This window comes from Drosophila pseudoobscura, chromosome 2 (genome assembly GCF_009870125.1).
Source record: "Drosophila pseudoobscura strain MV-25-SWS-2005 chromosome 2, UCI_Dpse_MV25, whole genome shotgun sequence".
Lineage (NCBI taxonomy): Eukaryota > Metazoa > Arthropoda > Insecta > Diptera > Drosophilidae > Drosophila > Drosophila pseudoobscura.
The window spans coordinates 16,630,170-16,645,401 of record NC_046679.1 but is presented as its reverse complement, the minus strand read 5'-3'; the positions used below and the strand labels follow the sequence as shown (position 1 = coordinate 16,645,401).

Here is a 15,232-nt window from a genome sequence, read left to right as displayed (position 1 = left end):
CGGTACCTGCCTCCACGGTTCGTGCCTCCAAAAATATATTACGGCTTACATTGTATACATCAGATCAGCGAATGGCCAATTGGAATCTCATATTTATGGCATTCAAGATACAGATACTTCCGAGTTCAGTCCCAGTTGGGGAATATATAGGGGAATTATAGCAGCCTTTGAGGTCTCTTTGTAGGCGAAAACTCCCTGACTTTAACAGGAAATGGATCTAGAAAGCTATGGGGGAATGGGTTAAAAAACTGCATCAGTCTTAAATGAATTTTCCAGTTAACAGGGATACCATTTTGTACCACCCAATTCCATGGCAATCTATGCAAATATCCGTCTAACCCATCAGTAGATGCAGAGTCATTCGACTGGCAAACTTCCGTCAGAGGAGGAGGAGCTAGGAGCTATGGTGGGGGCTTAACTAACTGTCTTTCTACTCCCAATTCCAGGAATACACGTATGCCAAAGCTCAATAAAAAAAGGGAAAAACATTCATCCCATGAACCCAAACTCACTTGAGCATTACATTTTAAGTTTTAATTGCTGTTTTTGGTGTTTCTCCCCTCAGAGAAATTTCAACATATTCGGAATCACATATTCATATCCATATTCCAATGAGTTTTGCGGTCTAGTGCAGTTGTAGCTCAAACGTCCTGCTTCTAATTCGTGTTTGCCAGGAAATATGACTGAGATTTTACTCTTTTTACTTCCTTTTTCTGGGAAAATCATCCACCAATGCATGTCCTAGTAACCTTTGACACTCGCATCCTTTGTGTGTTCCATGGGACTGCGTGGGTCCATCTCGATTACAGGCAATATCGAGACCCACCTGTTCCCATTTAAGACCATTTTAGCATTTTACGTATTTGCATGTTGTTCTCTCTGCTGCTGTTGTTGCTATTTAAATTCCAATTCATGTTCTTTGCCACTTCTAGGCTATAACAATAGATACCTACGTTTTCAACAAGCGCTCTTCCAAATGTTTTGTTTGGTTGTTTTTTAAATGTCTTTTTTTGGCTGGAGCACGCGAAAATCGGTTCTTGCCCAAATTATATTTCTCTTGTGCGCTCAGCAGGAAATACTCTCCTCAGCGTATAATACGCTGACATTAAAATCGCATTAAGAGCTCAATGATCTGTTGTATTTGGTTGAAATATTTTCAGGCAAAAAGTGCTCAAGGGTTGTGTTGTTTGGGCTTAACTTGCCGCCCTATTACAGAGTAGTTATGCGCAAGAGTTTACATGCCGCCCCAAGCGAGCAAATGTGGCAGCCAAACAGGCAGGCAGGCAGGCAGGCAGTGAGGCGAACAATCAGCCCAACCCATTGCTGAAGAGTTCACAGCAAATTAAGCTGACGTCCTGCCACTTGTTGCACCCAGTCTTGCCACTCCCCATTCGAAAGCAGCGAGTAAGTAGCCCAGAGGATGGGCTCCCCATTTATGGGCCAGTAAAATGTATAAATAACTTGATCCTTTGCCAGGCAGGCAGGCAGCAACCAGGCAGCAGGCAGCAGGCAGCAGGCAGGCAGGAAGGGCTTTGTGTGCCCAGTGAGGAGGAAAAGGTTCCACATGTTGTCGGAGTTGCCATTGCTATTTATACTACATCGTACATGCTACATCCGTGTGGGGCAACTCTATTCCGAAAGGAAACTGAAATTACAAGTTCAAGTGTAGAAATTTGTGCACTTTTCTCGATCTATTTCTGGTGTGGTGTGCCATTTATAATTAATACTCAACTCTGGCACAGAACACAGAGCACAGCATTCTCTTTGATGGCTTACCAAGGCAACGAGCCTGTCACGTTTGAATAAAATTTATGCTTCGACTGACATTTAAATGCAGCTACAGGGGACATGCAATGCAGGAGCCAAACGGCAAGCAGCAAACAATTAATTAATGGCAAGACACCTACGACAATTAAAGGCAAAAACAACAACAAAAACAAGAACTAAGAGAGCCGCATATTATTGAATTATTTATCTAAATTCTGTTGCACTCGAGTGGGGTCCGAAGCAAACATATTTCATGCCATTCATTTGCATTTACCCCGTGCAAAATGGCTGCAAAATGGTATTGTTCCCGAGGCAGTGCAATTTTCTGTCTTTAGTATATGGCAGGCAGCATAATTTGGCATATGGAAAGCGTTTAGCGGGAAGGAAAATTAACGCAAAATTGCTGAATAATGTGGCCAGCCTGTGGCAACTGAATTACCTATCAATTAGTGACCAACACGAAGTAAATTCAATTTACAACATTGAATTATCCGATAAAGGTCAAAGCTTTTACAGCCCAAAGTTTTTGGTCGTTTAATCACGTTAAATCAGCTTACAGTTTTTGGCCCAATATCAAACTTGTATACATCTCAGGCAGATGTGTAACCAAGGCGAGGCGTCATAGAGACGGATGCAATGATGCCATGAGGCACATGCCACAGTGCTGTCTCCTCCATCTGTTGCCTTGGCCCGACCAGGACCACCCAGAGCCCACCCATTGGCATAACTAGTCCGTCGCTCGTAAGCCATAATCAAGTCTGTATCTCTGTAGCTGTGTGTATCTGTGTGTGCCATCTCCAATACATTGTCATGCCGCCCGCTCTGCCTGGGTGCATTTTTCTGGAGCAGAGCACACTCACATAGCAGGACAAGACAAAGCGTGTCACTAACATTCGCCCACAATCTACTTGCCAGAGCAGAGGACAGGAGACAGAGGACAGAAGACAGAAGACAGAGGATGGAGTCAACGACAATTGTGTTGGGAACTCTGCTCTGCCTTCCATTGACACTTCTCCCTCTAGCCACGAAGGACTCTTCCACAGCAACCATTCTCCTGGTTTCGTTGGAGGGCTGGCAAATCAATGCAAATTTTAATTGAAATCTTTAACAAATTCAATGAAGAGCGCGCCAGGAGTATAGATTAAATAGCTAGTGCAGTCTTGGATAAAGTTATGCAGATGCAAAGAGAAGACGGCCCAGATAGTTTTATTAGGAAAATGGAATATATAAGATAAGAAAGGAGTTCAAAGGAATTCTCTTCTGAGAGCGACAGAAAAATTGGCTTAAAGCTGAGATGGAATAATATCAGTTCATTCGTTTTAAGCCCTAGCCCTTACCCTGAAGCTTAAACCTTAAAGCCATCATCCATTTGACTAAACCGCATTTGATTAATTTTCTGATCAATTTAGAACCACAAAGTGTCCTTTTTTAAACACTTACTAAATGTAGAAGGGCATTTTATATATACTTTTAATTAGCCTTAAGGTCAGGCCTGGCCAGGCCAGGCCAGGCATTTCTCGTGTAAACTTTGATCAGCATCGTCGCATCGTATCATGTTCCGCACGCCCATGCATGCATGAAGGACTCCAATACCGTTCCATTCCCGTGTCCTGCTCTGGGTCTGGATCTGGGTCCGGGTCCGGGTCGGGTCGGGGTCCGGGTGTCCATCAGAATAATTATTATCCTGGGCGCAGGTGAACTTCATGAATTTACGCGTCGCTTGTTTTGGAAATGTTTTAACAGTGCCTGATGGCCTCCTGGTTTGAAGTGATACCAGCCAGAGGAGGACCCCGTACAGGACAATAAGGACACTTCAGGGCGTTGTTGGCTGCGCGCTTGAACATGAACAAATATTGAACCTCTCACGCAATAAGCTGAGCGTCCCCCCCCCCACACACACATACAAGTGATATATTGTGGTGTGCGCTTTAAATGGCTTTCGAATGTGTTAGAGATGGCAGCCGGACTGCCATTTTCGGCAAACAATATGGTGCCTGTCCTGCTATCTCGTTTGGTTAATGTATCTTCCGATGTTTGCCTATTTTTGCTGCCCAGAGAGGAATAATTATATTTGTGGGCGCATGACTGCCATCGGCTCTAATTGAAAAAAGTCAGGCTCCGGCCTGACATCAGGCCAGGATCTGCTCCAAGCAGGTCAAGCGTCCGGAGTGTGTGTTTCAGCTGTCAGAATGGCAGCATAAATCGATGCCAGAAGGGTTGCTGCTGCTGGGCTATAAATAAATGCAGTATTGGAGGCTCAACCCGAAGAGGAAACGCGCCTGGACAGGTGCCCTCCCATGATGAGGTGCCTGTCGTCGTCATCCGCCCCAGTGGTCTGTGCCTGTCCGTTCCGTTCCGTATCTGGCGTTGTCGAGCAAGTTAATCGCTTGCAAAATTCAATAATAATTCACAGTGAGCCCCATTGCCATACCCATCCCCATCGTTGCCACAAGTCCCTGCTGACAGTAAGCAGCCGGAAACTGTTTCATGTTGTCGCTCACTGGAGGTTGATTAAAAATCGATAGCTCCGCTCTGCACTGCTCTGCTCCCCAGCAGATCCTGTTGCTCTGCTCGGATTGAGCCAGCGCACAGATTAGCATTTAAAATAGCTGAAGCCGGTGCTGGATGCCACAAATTGGTTGGCAATCCCTGGCCTGGCTAGACAATCCCTGGCTGCCTTTGTTTATGGCTCGGAATTCGATTTCAATTCATTTCACAAAGATATCTGTTGACGGTGGTTAGAATGTATTCCCTTGCTGCCTATTGAGGCATCTTCATAATCACAAAAAAGATGGGAAACGGACATCTTTGGGTATTTCAATCTTAAAAAATTAGTTTTTGCACAATCAAAATTATAAAACTTAAGTAACAAAAAATATTCAGTGGAAAAAATATGCCGCGTATATTATTTTTTCCATGACTACTTCTTTCCACTGGAAACATATATCTACAGGGTATACCAGTATACAGTATGGCTTACATTTGGTTTCTACGGTTCACTGGGTTTTTGCCATCTTCTTTGTCTGTCTAACTCGAAATTAGCCAAAGACCCGACCCCAAAGCAGAGGCCATTATGAAACATAAATAAGAGACTTAATCTGGATGAAATCCCCTGCACGAGTATTCATTTTATAACCATCAACTGTACGTTGCTCTTATAGCAACCCCCCCATTGTTACGTCCGAAACATGCATACCAAACTGTACCAAACCATACCATACCATACCATACACTTGCCACCACTCAATCATTTCACTTTCAAGCCTTGCCAAAAGGATTCTCCGAAACTTTTACTTTCATGTTATTGTTGTTGTTTCTGTTTGCTGTTGGGTTGAAGGGGCAAGATACAATTTAAAGGCAAAAGAGCCTGAAAACGGACGGCAGAGCTACATGATTTTTAAATGTTAACATCATTTGCACGGGCTGCAACATAATCCATCATCAACCGTGACCATGAAGAGACCTGAACAATGGCCAGCAGAGCCTTTCCTGTCAGAGAGACTGGACTGGCCTAAAGACCCCGCCGACTGGACTTTAATTAGTTTTGCAAGCAGGTCCAGGTCACGGATATTGAATTTTGTCCGGCAAAAAAAGGATTCGCCGGGAAATTTAATTACAATTAATTTCGTTCGCTGCGTATACGCTATATGGAAAAATGATTCGATTTTCTCTCTCTCTCTCTCTCTTTTATGCAGAAATCGAAGCCGTAGAAGCCTGCAAATGGCTGCGTGCTGCAGGTTTTCCGCAGTATGCCCAGATGTACGAAGGTAAGTTCGACCGCCGACAAACCCGACAAAACCCCTAGCCCTATTTGTATTCCATTCCTGTTACGCACTTCCGCCTGAGCTCTGGGCTCTGGGCTTAAAGGCTGAAGCCATGTCATGGATAAACATAGGGGCGTGGTATGTGGCATGCTGTTAATTGATGGTCTCGTCATCAGCAGTGACGCAGCAGGCAGCAGCAGACCGAATCCAAGGCACTTGACCAACATGCCACCATTTAGCTTTATATACTTAGCGCTCCCCAAGTGGCGTTCTGTTAATTTTATTACACGAACTTTCACTTTCGCTGCGGAAAAAAAGAGGAGAAAAACAGTCCTCGCCCCCCCTCGGGTCAGCATTTATGACGTGCCAACAACGGAGAACACTCTTCAAGTGCCGCCAGAGAGTCCGGGTCTAAAGATTTCAACACCAGCTTGGCCTGGACATCAGGTATTAAAGATTTCAACACCAGTCAAAGCCCAGCAGTGCCCTGGACATCATGATAGCCATAGCCCAAGAGTGAATTTGATGTCCGAAACACGCCGCGACAAACAATTAGGCGGCAGCGGATCAGACCTCAGGCCTCGATCCTTTCAAGCGAAAACGAAAGCCAGGGAACGCCTACCCTTGGGCCAGATCGTGGCAATCTCAAGAATCTAACACAAAACAACAACATGAAAAAAGAGCGAAAAAAAACATCCACTCGTGAGGCATCTCCGACTCAGATAAAATATAATAAAAGGCTAAAGGACACGCAGCCCAAGAATTTATGAGGACCACCTTCATATAAAAAAACCAACGACCAGCCGAAAATTAAAATGGTTTCGTTTCGTTTTTTCTTGCCTCATTCGTTCTTTTATTATTTCGTTTTTCTTAGTTTGGTTTAAGCGCAGGGCAAAGGCCCCTTCAACCACCAGCCAAAATGTTAGTACCAGTTCAATGAACCCCCGATCCGAAGCAACGCTGCATATTTATTTGATTTCCTTAATCGAGAAGGAGACCAACAGACCCTTCTCTCTTGAGCATTTGTCGCAACGCATTTAACGCCTGAAGGCCATCCAGATGGATGAGCGGACCAACAACAGCAGCAGCAGATATCTGAGCGAATTCAAATAACAAATAAACCCCGAAAAGAACACTGCTAAGCCAGCCAGCCAGCCAGTCCTCACAGTCCGAGCCAAAAGTTCGCCGACTCGACGTCATTTGAATTATGAGCCAGAGCAAAGGCAAAAAAGAAAGAAAGAAAAAAGTGAATCTGAAATGGAGAGCCTGCAATTTGGGCATGTCCCGGGGCGCCCGATGTATGGCTGTCGCCGACCTTGAAATATGCGAATTGTATTGCATAAATTCGACTCCTCCACGGAAGGTAGAACCAAGAATCCAAATCTTCCGCAACTTGCGGCACAGTTTGTGCGCACATTTAAACTGGAGCCCAACCCATCCCATTCCCAGCCCAATGCTCAGGCCCAATCTTAAGTCCAATCCCATCTCCATCTGCATTCCCGTCTTATTGGCGGGGGACAGCATGATAAATGCGTATTTTAATGAGTTTCGTGTAAACAAGGCAGCGGCGCATGCGCAGATTGCTCCTCAAATTTCCAGTCCCAGGCCAAGGCTCAGGCCCATGCCCAGGCCCAGGATTTGGTGAATTCTTTTTGGGGTTTGGGTTGGTTTTGGTCTGCAAATTAAAATGCCGTAGGTGTTTAAGCCCTGTCTCTGTCTCTGCTCTGCTACGCTCTGCTCTGCTCTGTCATTTGCAGTCGCCACATGGATGTGGTCTGGTCTGGTCTCTGCTGAAAGGAGGTGTACCATCCGTAAGCGACTGTTAATTTGCTTAAGGTTTCCTGCTCGTTTTTGTATGCTTTGTTTGTCTTTTGTGCATTTCTTACGCACATTATTCACCGAAAGTGGCACTCTTAATTTGAGGGTGTGACCTGCACCATGGCACAGGATCATATGGGAGTGCCTAAGAGGGCAATAAGAGCGAATGGCCTGACAATCGAAACCGGTTTGTTGTGTGAGCAGAACACCTTATAAAATCCTCGTACTGTGGGCAATTCAGGGAATTTTTAGTTGAACTCAAACGATTCTAGGAAATAAAGTATAGGTGATCATCTAATTGATTTTAATCAAATTTGGTCGATTCCCAATTTAGTTTCCAGGCTAATTGCTTCTATATTTTCCACCCAAAAAAGGCCCATAAATTTTACGTAATTACAGTCGAAAATTTCACTGCAATCTGCGTCATTGGCTGAGAAAAAAGATTAATCATATAATTGGCCTAATAAACGAACACCCAGCAACGCCTCTCGTCTCCCTCCCTCGCTCCATCCCTACCACCCCCCATGTAAACTGCTGTAAAAAAGAGGGGAAATTTTCACTCTGACGTCAACTCTGCAATGAGATCAAATCGAGAGGTGTTTTCGGGCTTTCAGCCTCCCAACCCAACCCCCAGGGCGTTATCCCATTAAGTGGCACACTCCCAGAATTGGGTCTCCAATGATCGGGCGCGCGATTTTGTTTATTTCCTTGGCATCAAAGCGCATCGCATTCAATTAGAAACTAAACATACAGCACAGCACTTTGGAGAGGAAAGCACAACACTGCTTTATAGAATGGTGCTTAAATGTTCTTATTAATACCCTGCCGGGCATTGCAGGGCAGGGCAGGGCAGGGCAGGGCCAAGAGCGCCCAAGAATGGCGTAAACAAAACTATATAAAGCTCTTTTCTTTGGTTCCATGCCCTGAAAGGAAAGGAGAGAAGGCGATGGCGAGTCGTACTTTGAGCCAAAAGTTCAACAAACCGTGAATGGCTTTTTCCCAAGAAGAACACAAAATATTGTTGTAATGCTAACAATATTTGTACAAACAATGCAGCAGTAGAGACAGTAGGGGATCAGGCATGGCCAGAGGCAGGGGTAGCGGCAACGGCAGGGGCTGGGGCAGGGGCAGCTTTTCCAGGCTGTGCATCCTACGGATGGCAGGCTGTACAACCGTATCGGCAGCCGTATCGGTATCGGTGTATCTGTGTGACGCGTCGCGACATATGTACACGTCTGGGGGTACGAGTATCTGGCCTGATGTGGTCGCCTTGGAACTTGATTTCCTACGTGCGAATTGGCCACGCAAATATGTGGAAAAACGCTGTGAAAATGCGGCTGCTGCTGCTGCCTCTTACCGCGTGCCGCGTTCCGCGTACCCGTTTAATGGCCAGCCATCCAGCTAGTATCCATGGCAGCTGCTGGCGCCATGGGCGTTCGATTTTTCTCGTTTCTCAATTAGAATTTCACGCGTCGTCGAGGCGTGCGGTCGCAAAGAGAATCCGATCGGAGCAGAGCTCTAACTAATAATCGTCCTTTGTTTGACTTTGCAGATCATCAGTTCCCGATCGATCTGAACAATGTAGCCAAAGATCACACCAATCTGGAGAACGATCAGCTGCAGTCCCTGTACAGGCGGCTCTGTGTCCTCAATCGCTGTGCCACCATGCGGCTGGATCAGTCGCACAAACCGCAAACACCACAGGTAAGCCTCAAGCCCCAACATCCTTGCTTTCCATCCATGAGAGTAACGCGAACCCCAACCCCACACCTCCATATCTACCCCCGCCTCGCAGCAAAAGGAGGAATCCGATGATGAGAACTTCGCCTTGAGCGAGAACTGGACATTCCAACCGCACATTCGACGCTGGTCGCGCATTGGGGAGATGGGCCTAGAGCTGCCGCCACCGGGTCTCCTCAATCTGGAGAAGACCGAAAGCTCCTCGAAGGAGTCCAGTCCCGACCGGTTCGAGGACGACGGCTACGATATGGGCGGTGCTGGCATCACCCTCATGATCCCCGGTTGCAGCAAGACCTCCACAGGCACCACCGACGGCTCCTCCCTGGGCGATGGCTCCGATTCGGCCGGGCGGTTGCGGCGCACTGGCAGCGAACGCATCAAGGACGGCGCCAAGGCCTTCCTGCGACGCGTCGAGTCCATCAAGTCGCGACGGCGCAAGCGCCAGAACCGGGAGAACGTGGTCATCAGTGGGCCCCAGGTGCTGGATCTCTCGCAGCTGGGCCAGCGGAGCAGCCTCCGCAAACCGGATGCAGTCTACTCCACCCCGCCCTCCCCCTCGGCCCTGAGCCCCATGCACACATTCCCCAAGGCGCCGTTCTTCGGCAACGAGCTGAAGGTGCCCAGCCACAGCGAGAACTTCCTCAGCCCCAACCGCGCCAGTCCCAAGCGCACCCCGACCACGCCCCGCTCGATGCGCACCAGCCCCCTGCACTTCTTCTCCAATCCGATGACCCAGCTGAAGGAGGGCAAGTCGGACGACTCCTCCTCGTACTACAGCGACAGCCAGGAGTCGTCGACGGGGGGCAAGCTCTCGCTGCGAAAGCCCTCGAAGACGCGCCGCTTCCTGCAGCGCTCGGGCAAGGTGGACGACATCGGCGCCCACTCGGACTCCGAGTGCCACCAGGGACGCAAGCTGCTCATCAAGGATGCCAACTCCAACACGACGGAAGTCAAGATCAAGAAACTCACACGTGGCGGCTCCCTGAACCTGGGCAAAGACGCCAAGAAACGGGATGGTTTCCGCACATCCTCGTTCCGCTCGAGGAGCACCACCCGCAAGGAGCAGAAGAACGATGATGAGCAGGGTGGTGGCGTTGGCGGTGGCGGCGCCAGTAACGGGGGATCGAAGCGGCAGCCGGTGGTGCGCTGGCACAGCTTCCAGATGGAGGAGCGCCCCAACATGATATTCCGCAAGTGCTTCTCCAAGAAGATCGAGCCGGTGCAAGAGGACGCAGGCATTCCATTCGCCGCCATGTCGGCAGGTCAATTACAAATCATTCGCAAGCTGGCCCTGGTCACGCTCACCGGCCACATGGAGCGGTACTGTCCCACCCATCGCTCCGGCTGGAACTGGGAGCTCCCGAAGTTCATCAAGAAGATCAAGATGCCCGACTACAAGGACAAGAAGGTTTTCGGCGTCCCCCTCCTGCTAGTCCTGCAGCGCAGCGGCCAGACCCTACCCATGGCCGTGCGGGCCGCCTTCCGGTGGCTCCAGCTGAATGCCCTGGACCAGGTGGGCCTCTTCCGGAAGAGCGGCGGCAAGTCGAGGATCATCAAGCTGCGCGAGCAGATCGAAGTGAGCGACTCGACAGCCGAGTGCATGGATGTGTTCGATCTGCAGCAGGCCTACGACGTGGCAGACATGCTCAAGCAGTACTTCCGCGAACTTCCCGAATCTCTGCTAACGACCAAGATGTCCGAGACATTTGTGGCCATCTTTCAGCGTAAGTAACCCTTGACCGCTTTTTAGTGGTCACAGCTGCTAATCCATGATCTTTTCCCCTGCAGATCTGCCGGCGGAGGTGCGCCTCGATGCCGTTCAGTGTGCCGTGCTCCTGCTGCCCGATGAGAACAGGGAGATCCTGTACGTCCTGCTCGAGTTCCTCACCATTGTGGCCGGAAACTCGTGCCAGAACCAAATGACCAGCAACAATCTGGGCGTGTGTCTGGCCCAGTCCATCTTCCACTCGTCCATTTCCACCGGATCGGCCTCGGTCTCTGCCTCACCCCGCCGCAAGGGCAAGGGCACCGGCATGCCAGACATGAAGGAGCTGGCCGAGGCGAAGGCCTCGCACGAGTGCCTCTCCTTCATGATCGAGCACTACAAGCAGATCTACACAGCCGGCAAGGAGAAGCTGGCCAAGTGCAACTTCAGCTACATGGAGGAGTCAAAGCCAGTGCCCCTGGAGGCCCTCGGTGAGGGCATGCAGTTCCACAACTGGCGGGGCTACCTCTACGAGTGCACCAGCGCCACCATCAAGGAGGGTCGAGAGAAGTGAGCAAGCCTCCAACACATCTCCAGCTGGCACTAATCCTTAACTGAACACTTAACCTTTCCCCAACAGAACCCGTGGCTGGTTCAGCATCAACTCCCCGAATGACAGCAGTGTGGACATTGCCTACAAGAAGGTGGGCGATGGCCATCCCCTGCGCCTGTGGCGTTGCTCCACGGAAATCGAGGGACCACCGCGAGAGGTGCTCGAGTACGTGATCAAGCAACGCGCCTCCTGGGACATAAATCTGCTTCAGTGCCAGACAGTCAAGAAGCTGGACGATCGCACGGAGATCTATCAATACGCCCTCGACGGGCAGCTAACAACCGACTTTTGTGTCTTGCGGTAAGTTGTGAAATCCCCATCCCCAAATATCCCCAATATACTATATCTATATGTGTTTCAGTTCCTGGCAAACGGATCTGCCACGTGGCGCCTGTGTCATTGTGGAGACCTCCATTGACAATGCCAAGGCCAAGCCCTTGTATGGAGCTGTGCGCGGCGTGGTCCTTGCCTCTCGCTATCTCATCGAGCCCTGTGGCAGTGGCAGATCAAGAGTAATGCATTTGGCCAGAGTGGATGTCAAGTAAGTTTTTACATCATTGAAAAAATTCGGAGAAAAACGCTTCTTCTTTGGAACTTTTCCAAGATATTTTCCATTGAAAAATACCCAAATAATAATTGCCTACTTTCAGGGGTAAAACACCCGAGTGGTACAACAAGAACTACGGACACATTTGCTCCCACTACCTGTCCCGCATACGCCTGGCGTTCAAGCAAGTGGCCGATGGACCCGAGAGCAAGGTCTAAGCTATATATATAGATATATATATAACACACACACACAGATTTACTACACATATATACATGTAAACATATGCCGAATTTCTCGGCGGATATTCGTTGTACTCGTTGTCTGTCGCAAATTGACGCATTTATTACAAAAGAATGAAAGAAAAAAAAACGCATACAAGAGGATGGATAGCCCCCAGTTCGAACAACCCAACGATTACACAATTATCCAATAATACCCACGGACCATAAATGAGCTTAGAGATAGCCAGAAGAAGAGAGAATATATTCTTGTAAATACTTAGTTATGTAATAATGTCTAAAAGAAAGGTTTTTTGAAACATCAATAATGTTTTCGGTTTAAATCTACGTATAGTTTACTGTATTATATTTATACGTGGTCCTAATTTATACGCATACGCATAGCTGTACGACGATACAATTGAAATCTAACATCCAAAATACTCAATACACAAATATCACAAAATATCTGTAAACGATTTCTCTTGCTAAATCTTACGGCACCCGCCAGACCCACTCCCAAATGTCTTTTAATGTTAATTAGTTTTTAATATCGGCAATATGTCTAACATTATCTGTGTCTCCCCTTAGGAGAGCGTGAAATATTTCTGGAAAAAATGGGAAAACCTTAAGGAAAGAACCTTAAAACGTGTAAAGCAAATTCAAACTAGTCAAATTTTATAAATTTAAGTTAAACTACTACTAACCCCAAATACACTCACATTAAGCGAAGGTCTTTGCCACTCAATAGTTTTGTCCAGAGTTAATGATTGATTGATTGATTTAAAACGATAGAATACATATGATTGATTGATTGATTGATTTATTAATAAACTGTAATGTAAATGAAATGTGTCTGTTAAGAGAATAAAATATATAATTACATATATCTAAATACATACTATTCGCGTTATTATCCTTATCAGTAGTTTTACGGAAAAGCATTATATGATAACTCAAATACATATACATATAAAGCATACAAGAAACCGCAATAAAAGTACATGCTATGGAAATGCGACAAAATATTATAGTCAAAATGTATTTCTTTGGGACTAAGGGGTAAAGTGAATGCTTTGTATTTCGACTCGGTTATTGCTGCTGAACGAGAATATACATATACTGTATGGGGTCGGAAATGCTTCCTTCTGTTTGTTACACAAATCTGACACTTTCAGCTTGCACTTGGACCGGACCGTAGATATTCCGCCTAAAAGTCGAGCTCCAGATTGCATCGATTTTCCAGGGAGATCCATGCATTGTTTTTGCCATGACAATGTAATCCGAAGCAAATTCCGAATTTCTTCTATAACGAATAACAGTCAAATTTTACGAGTTGTTTTTTCTTGTGGCAGAAATAACATTTTAAAATTTCGCGCGCTATTTTTAACATAGTATTTAACATTAGTGATTAATGGCAGTGAGCTTTTGCTAGATACCAATAACTTAATTAACATGAGACTGACCGAAGAAGGCAGCCATGAAACTGAGTGTTGCGGGTGTTTTACCACATGTAGATGGCGCAGCACACCTCCAGAGCAGCCTGGCCCCACAGATGGCGCTAGTACACACCTTTCAATATTTTGATTGGGATCAAAAAATAAACAACGTATGTGGTTTTAGTGCATTCAAATAAAATTTTGTATTATTTTATTTTTAATTATGCTGCAATCATCAAAACCCAACCTGTTCTCATTGAAAGCATTAGCCAATGCAATTCCGAAAATCCGATAAACCTTGTTTTTTCACACTAATTGACTGCCACCCAAGCGATACGGGCCGGGCTAATAAGCTCCCAGCACACGAAAAGCCGGGAAAGCCCACCTCTCTAGATGGGCGAAGTGAAGCAAACACATGTAGAGCACAAGCAGCAGCTAATTTGTGCCCGAGCCGAGCAGCAGCAGCAGCCCCCAAAGAGTGACCCCGAAAAAACACACTCCCTCCCCGAGTGGACACACAGGCGACAAACATTAAAAGTCCATTAAAAACTGATGTTGGGCATGGGCATGGGCATGGCGTGTGTGTGTGTTGTGTGGGGCTCCTGCTCTCGGGTGTCCAGACCAGACCTGGGCGAGAAGAGAAGGCAATTTTGTTGGCAAGCGACCTTAGCGGCCCAGTTGGCTCTACTATATTTAGAGTGCAAGAAATGGCTGCCAGCAGTCAGTCGTCGGGGAGTGGGGCGTGGGGCGTGGGACAAGGGGCGAGGCATAATTGTAATTGCAAATTGCAATGTTGCCCACATGCAACAGACAGACAGCAGCAGCAGCAGCAGCAACAGCAGCAACATCCAGTCCAATGCAACGCAATGCAAATGTCCAACGTATTGATTGCATTAATTAATTAATTTGTGACTTAATTTCATGGGCTTGCGGCAATCGGCGGCGCACACACACGGCGCGGCACGCACCACTGCCAAAATGTATTAATATTGTAGCCTAGCCAGAAAAAGAGTCGCCGCGACACGTGTGTGTGTGTGTTTGCCTTGTTATTAATTGAAATTTAATGGCACACAAAGTATTTTTATTTATTTATTCGACTGCAATTGCATTTATGCGCACTTCCGTCGCCCCCACATTGCACGCACAGACCCCTAGCACAGACACGCACAGACACGCACAGACACGCACAGACACTGCTGCACTGCTATCGACGTCATCGATGTCGACGGCATGGTATTTAACATCAAAAGCCCTGCCCATACCCAGACCGACCCTGCCTCTGCCACCGCCACCGCCACCCCTCACGGCTATATCAAACGAGCTTGTAATTGATTTCACTTAAAAATTAAATAATGCATGCGGTTTTTACTGTAAAATGGATTTTCCAAATGTTTACTGCTGCTGCTGCCGCTGCCTCTGATGCTGTTTCTTTCCATCTTTCCGCACGTTTCCACTTTCCAGGCGCCCCCCTCTCTCACTCTCACTCAGTTCGGTTCGTGTTAAATTAAATATGAAAATAAATATCAACATAATTGAAATGGCAACGACTGCATCCAGCAGCCAGGCCATAGCCATAGCCAGACCCAGACCAAGACCCAGGCCCAGGACCAGTGCCGAC

At 47.3% G+C, this 15,232-nt stretch overlaps 1 protein-coding gene across 3 annotated transcripts in view; it reads left to right on the top strand.

Annotated features, from left to right (window-relative positions):
* Positions 1-13,208, top strand: part of cv-c (crossveinless c) — a 92,571-nt gene extending 79,363 nt beyond the window's left edge. For 2 of the 3 annotated variants that reach the window (XM_033377033.1, XM_001358927.4), the window contains 7 exons: positions 5,463-5,534; positions 8,902-9,053; positions 9,145-10,813; positions 10,878-11,364; positions 11,435-11,707; positions 11,769-11,948; positions 12,058-13,208. In XM_033377033.1, the coding sequence (XP_033232924.1) occupies positions 5,463-5,534; positions 8,902-9,053; positions 9,145-10,813; positions 10,878-11,364; positions 11,435-11,707; positions 11,769-11,948; positions 12,058-12,172 (2,948 nt within the window). In that variant the 3' untranslated portion in view covers positions 12,173-13,208. The remainder of the gene's footprint in view (positions 1-5,462; positions 5,535-8,901; positions 9,054-9,144; positions 10,814-10,877; positions 11,365-11,434; positions 11,708-11,768; positions 11,949-12,057) is intronic. The other variant, XM_033377034.1, reaches the window with a different exon arrangement.
* The last annotated feature ends 2,024 nt before the right edge of the window (positions 13,209-15,232 follow it).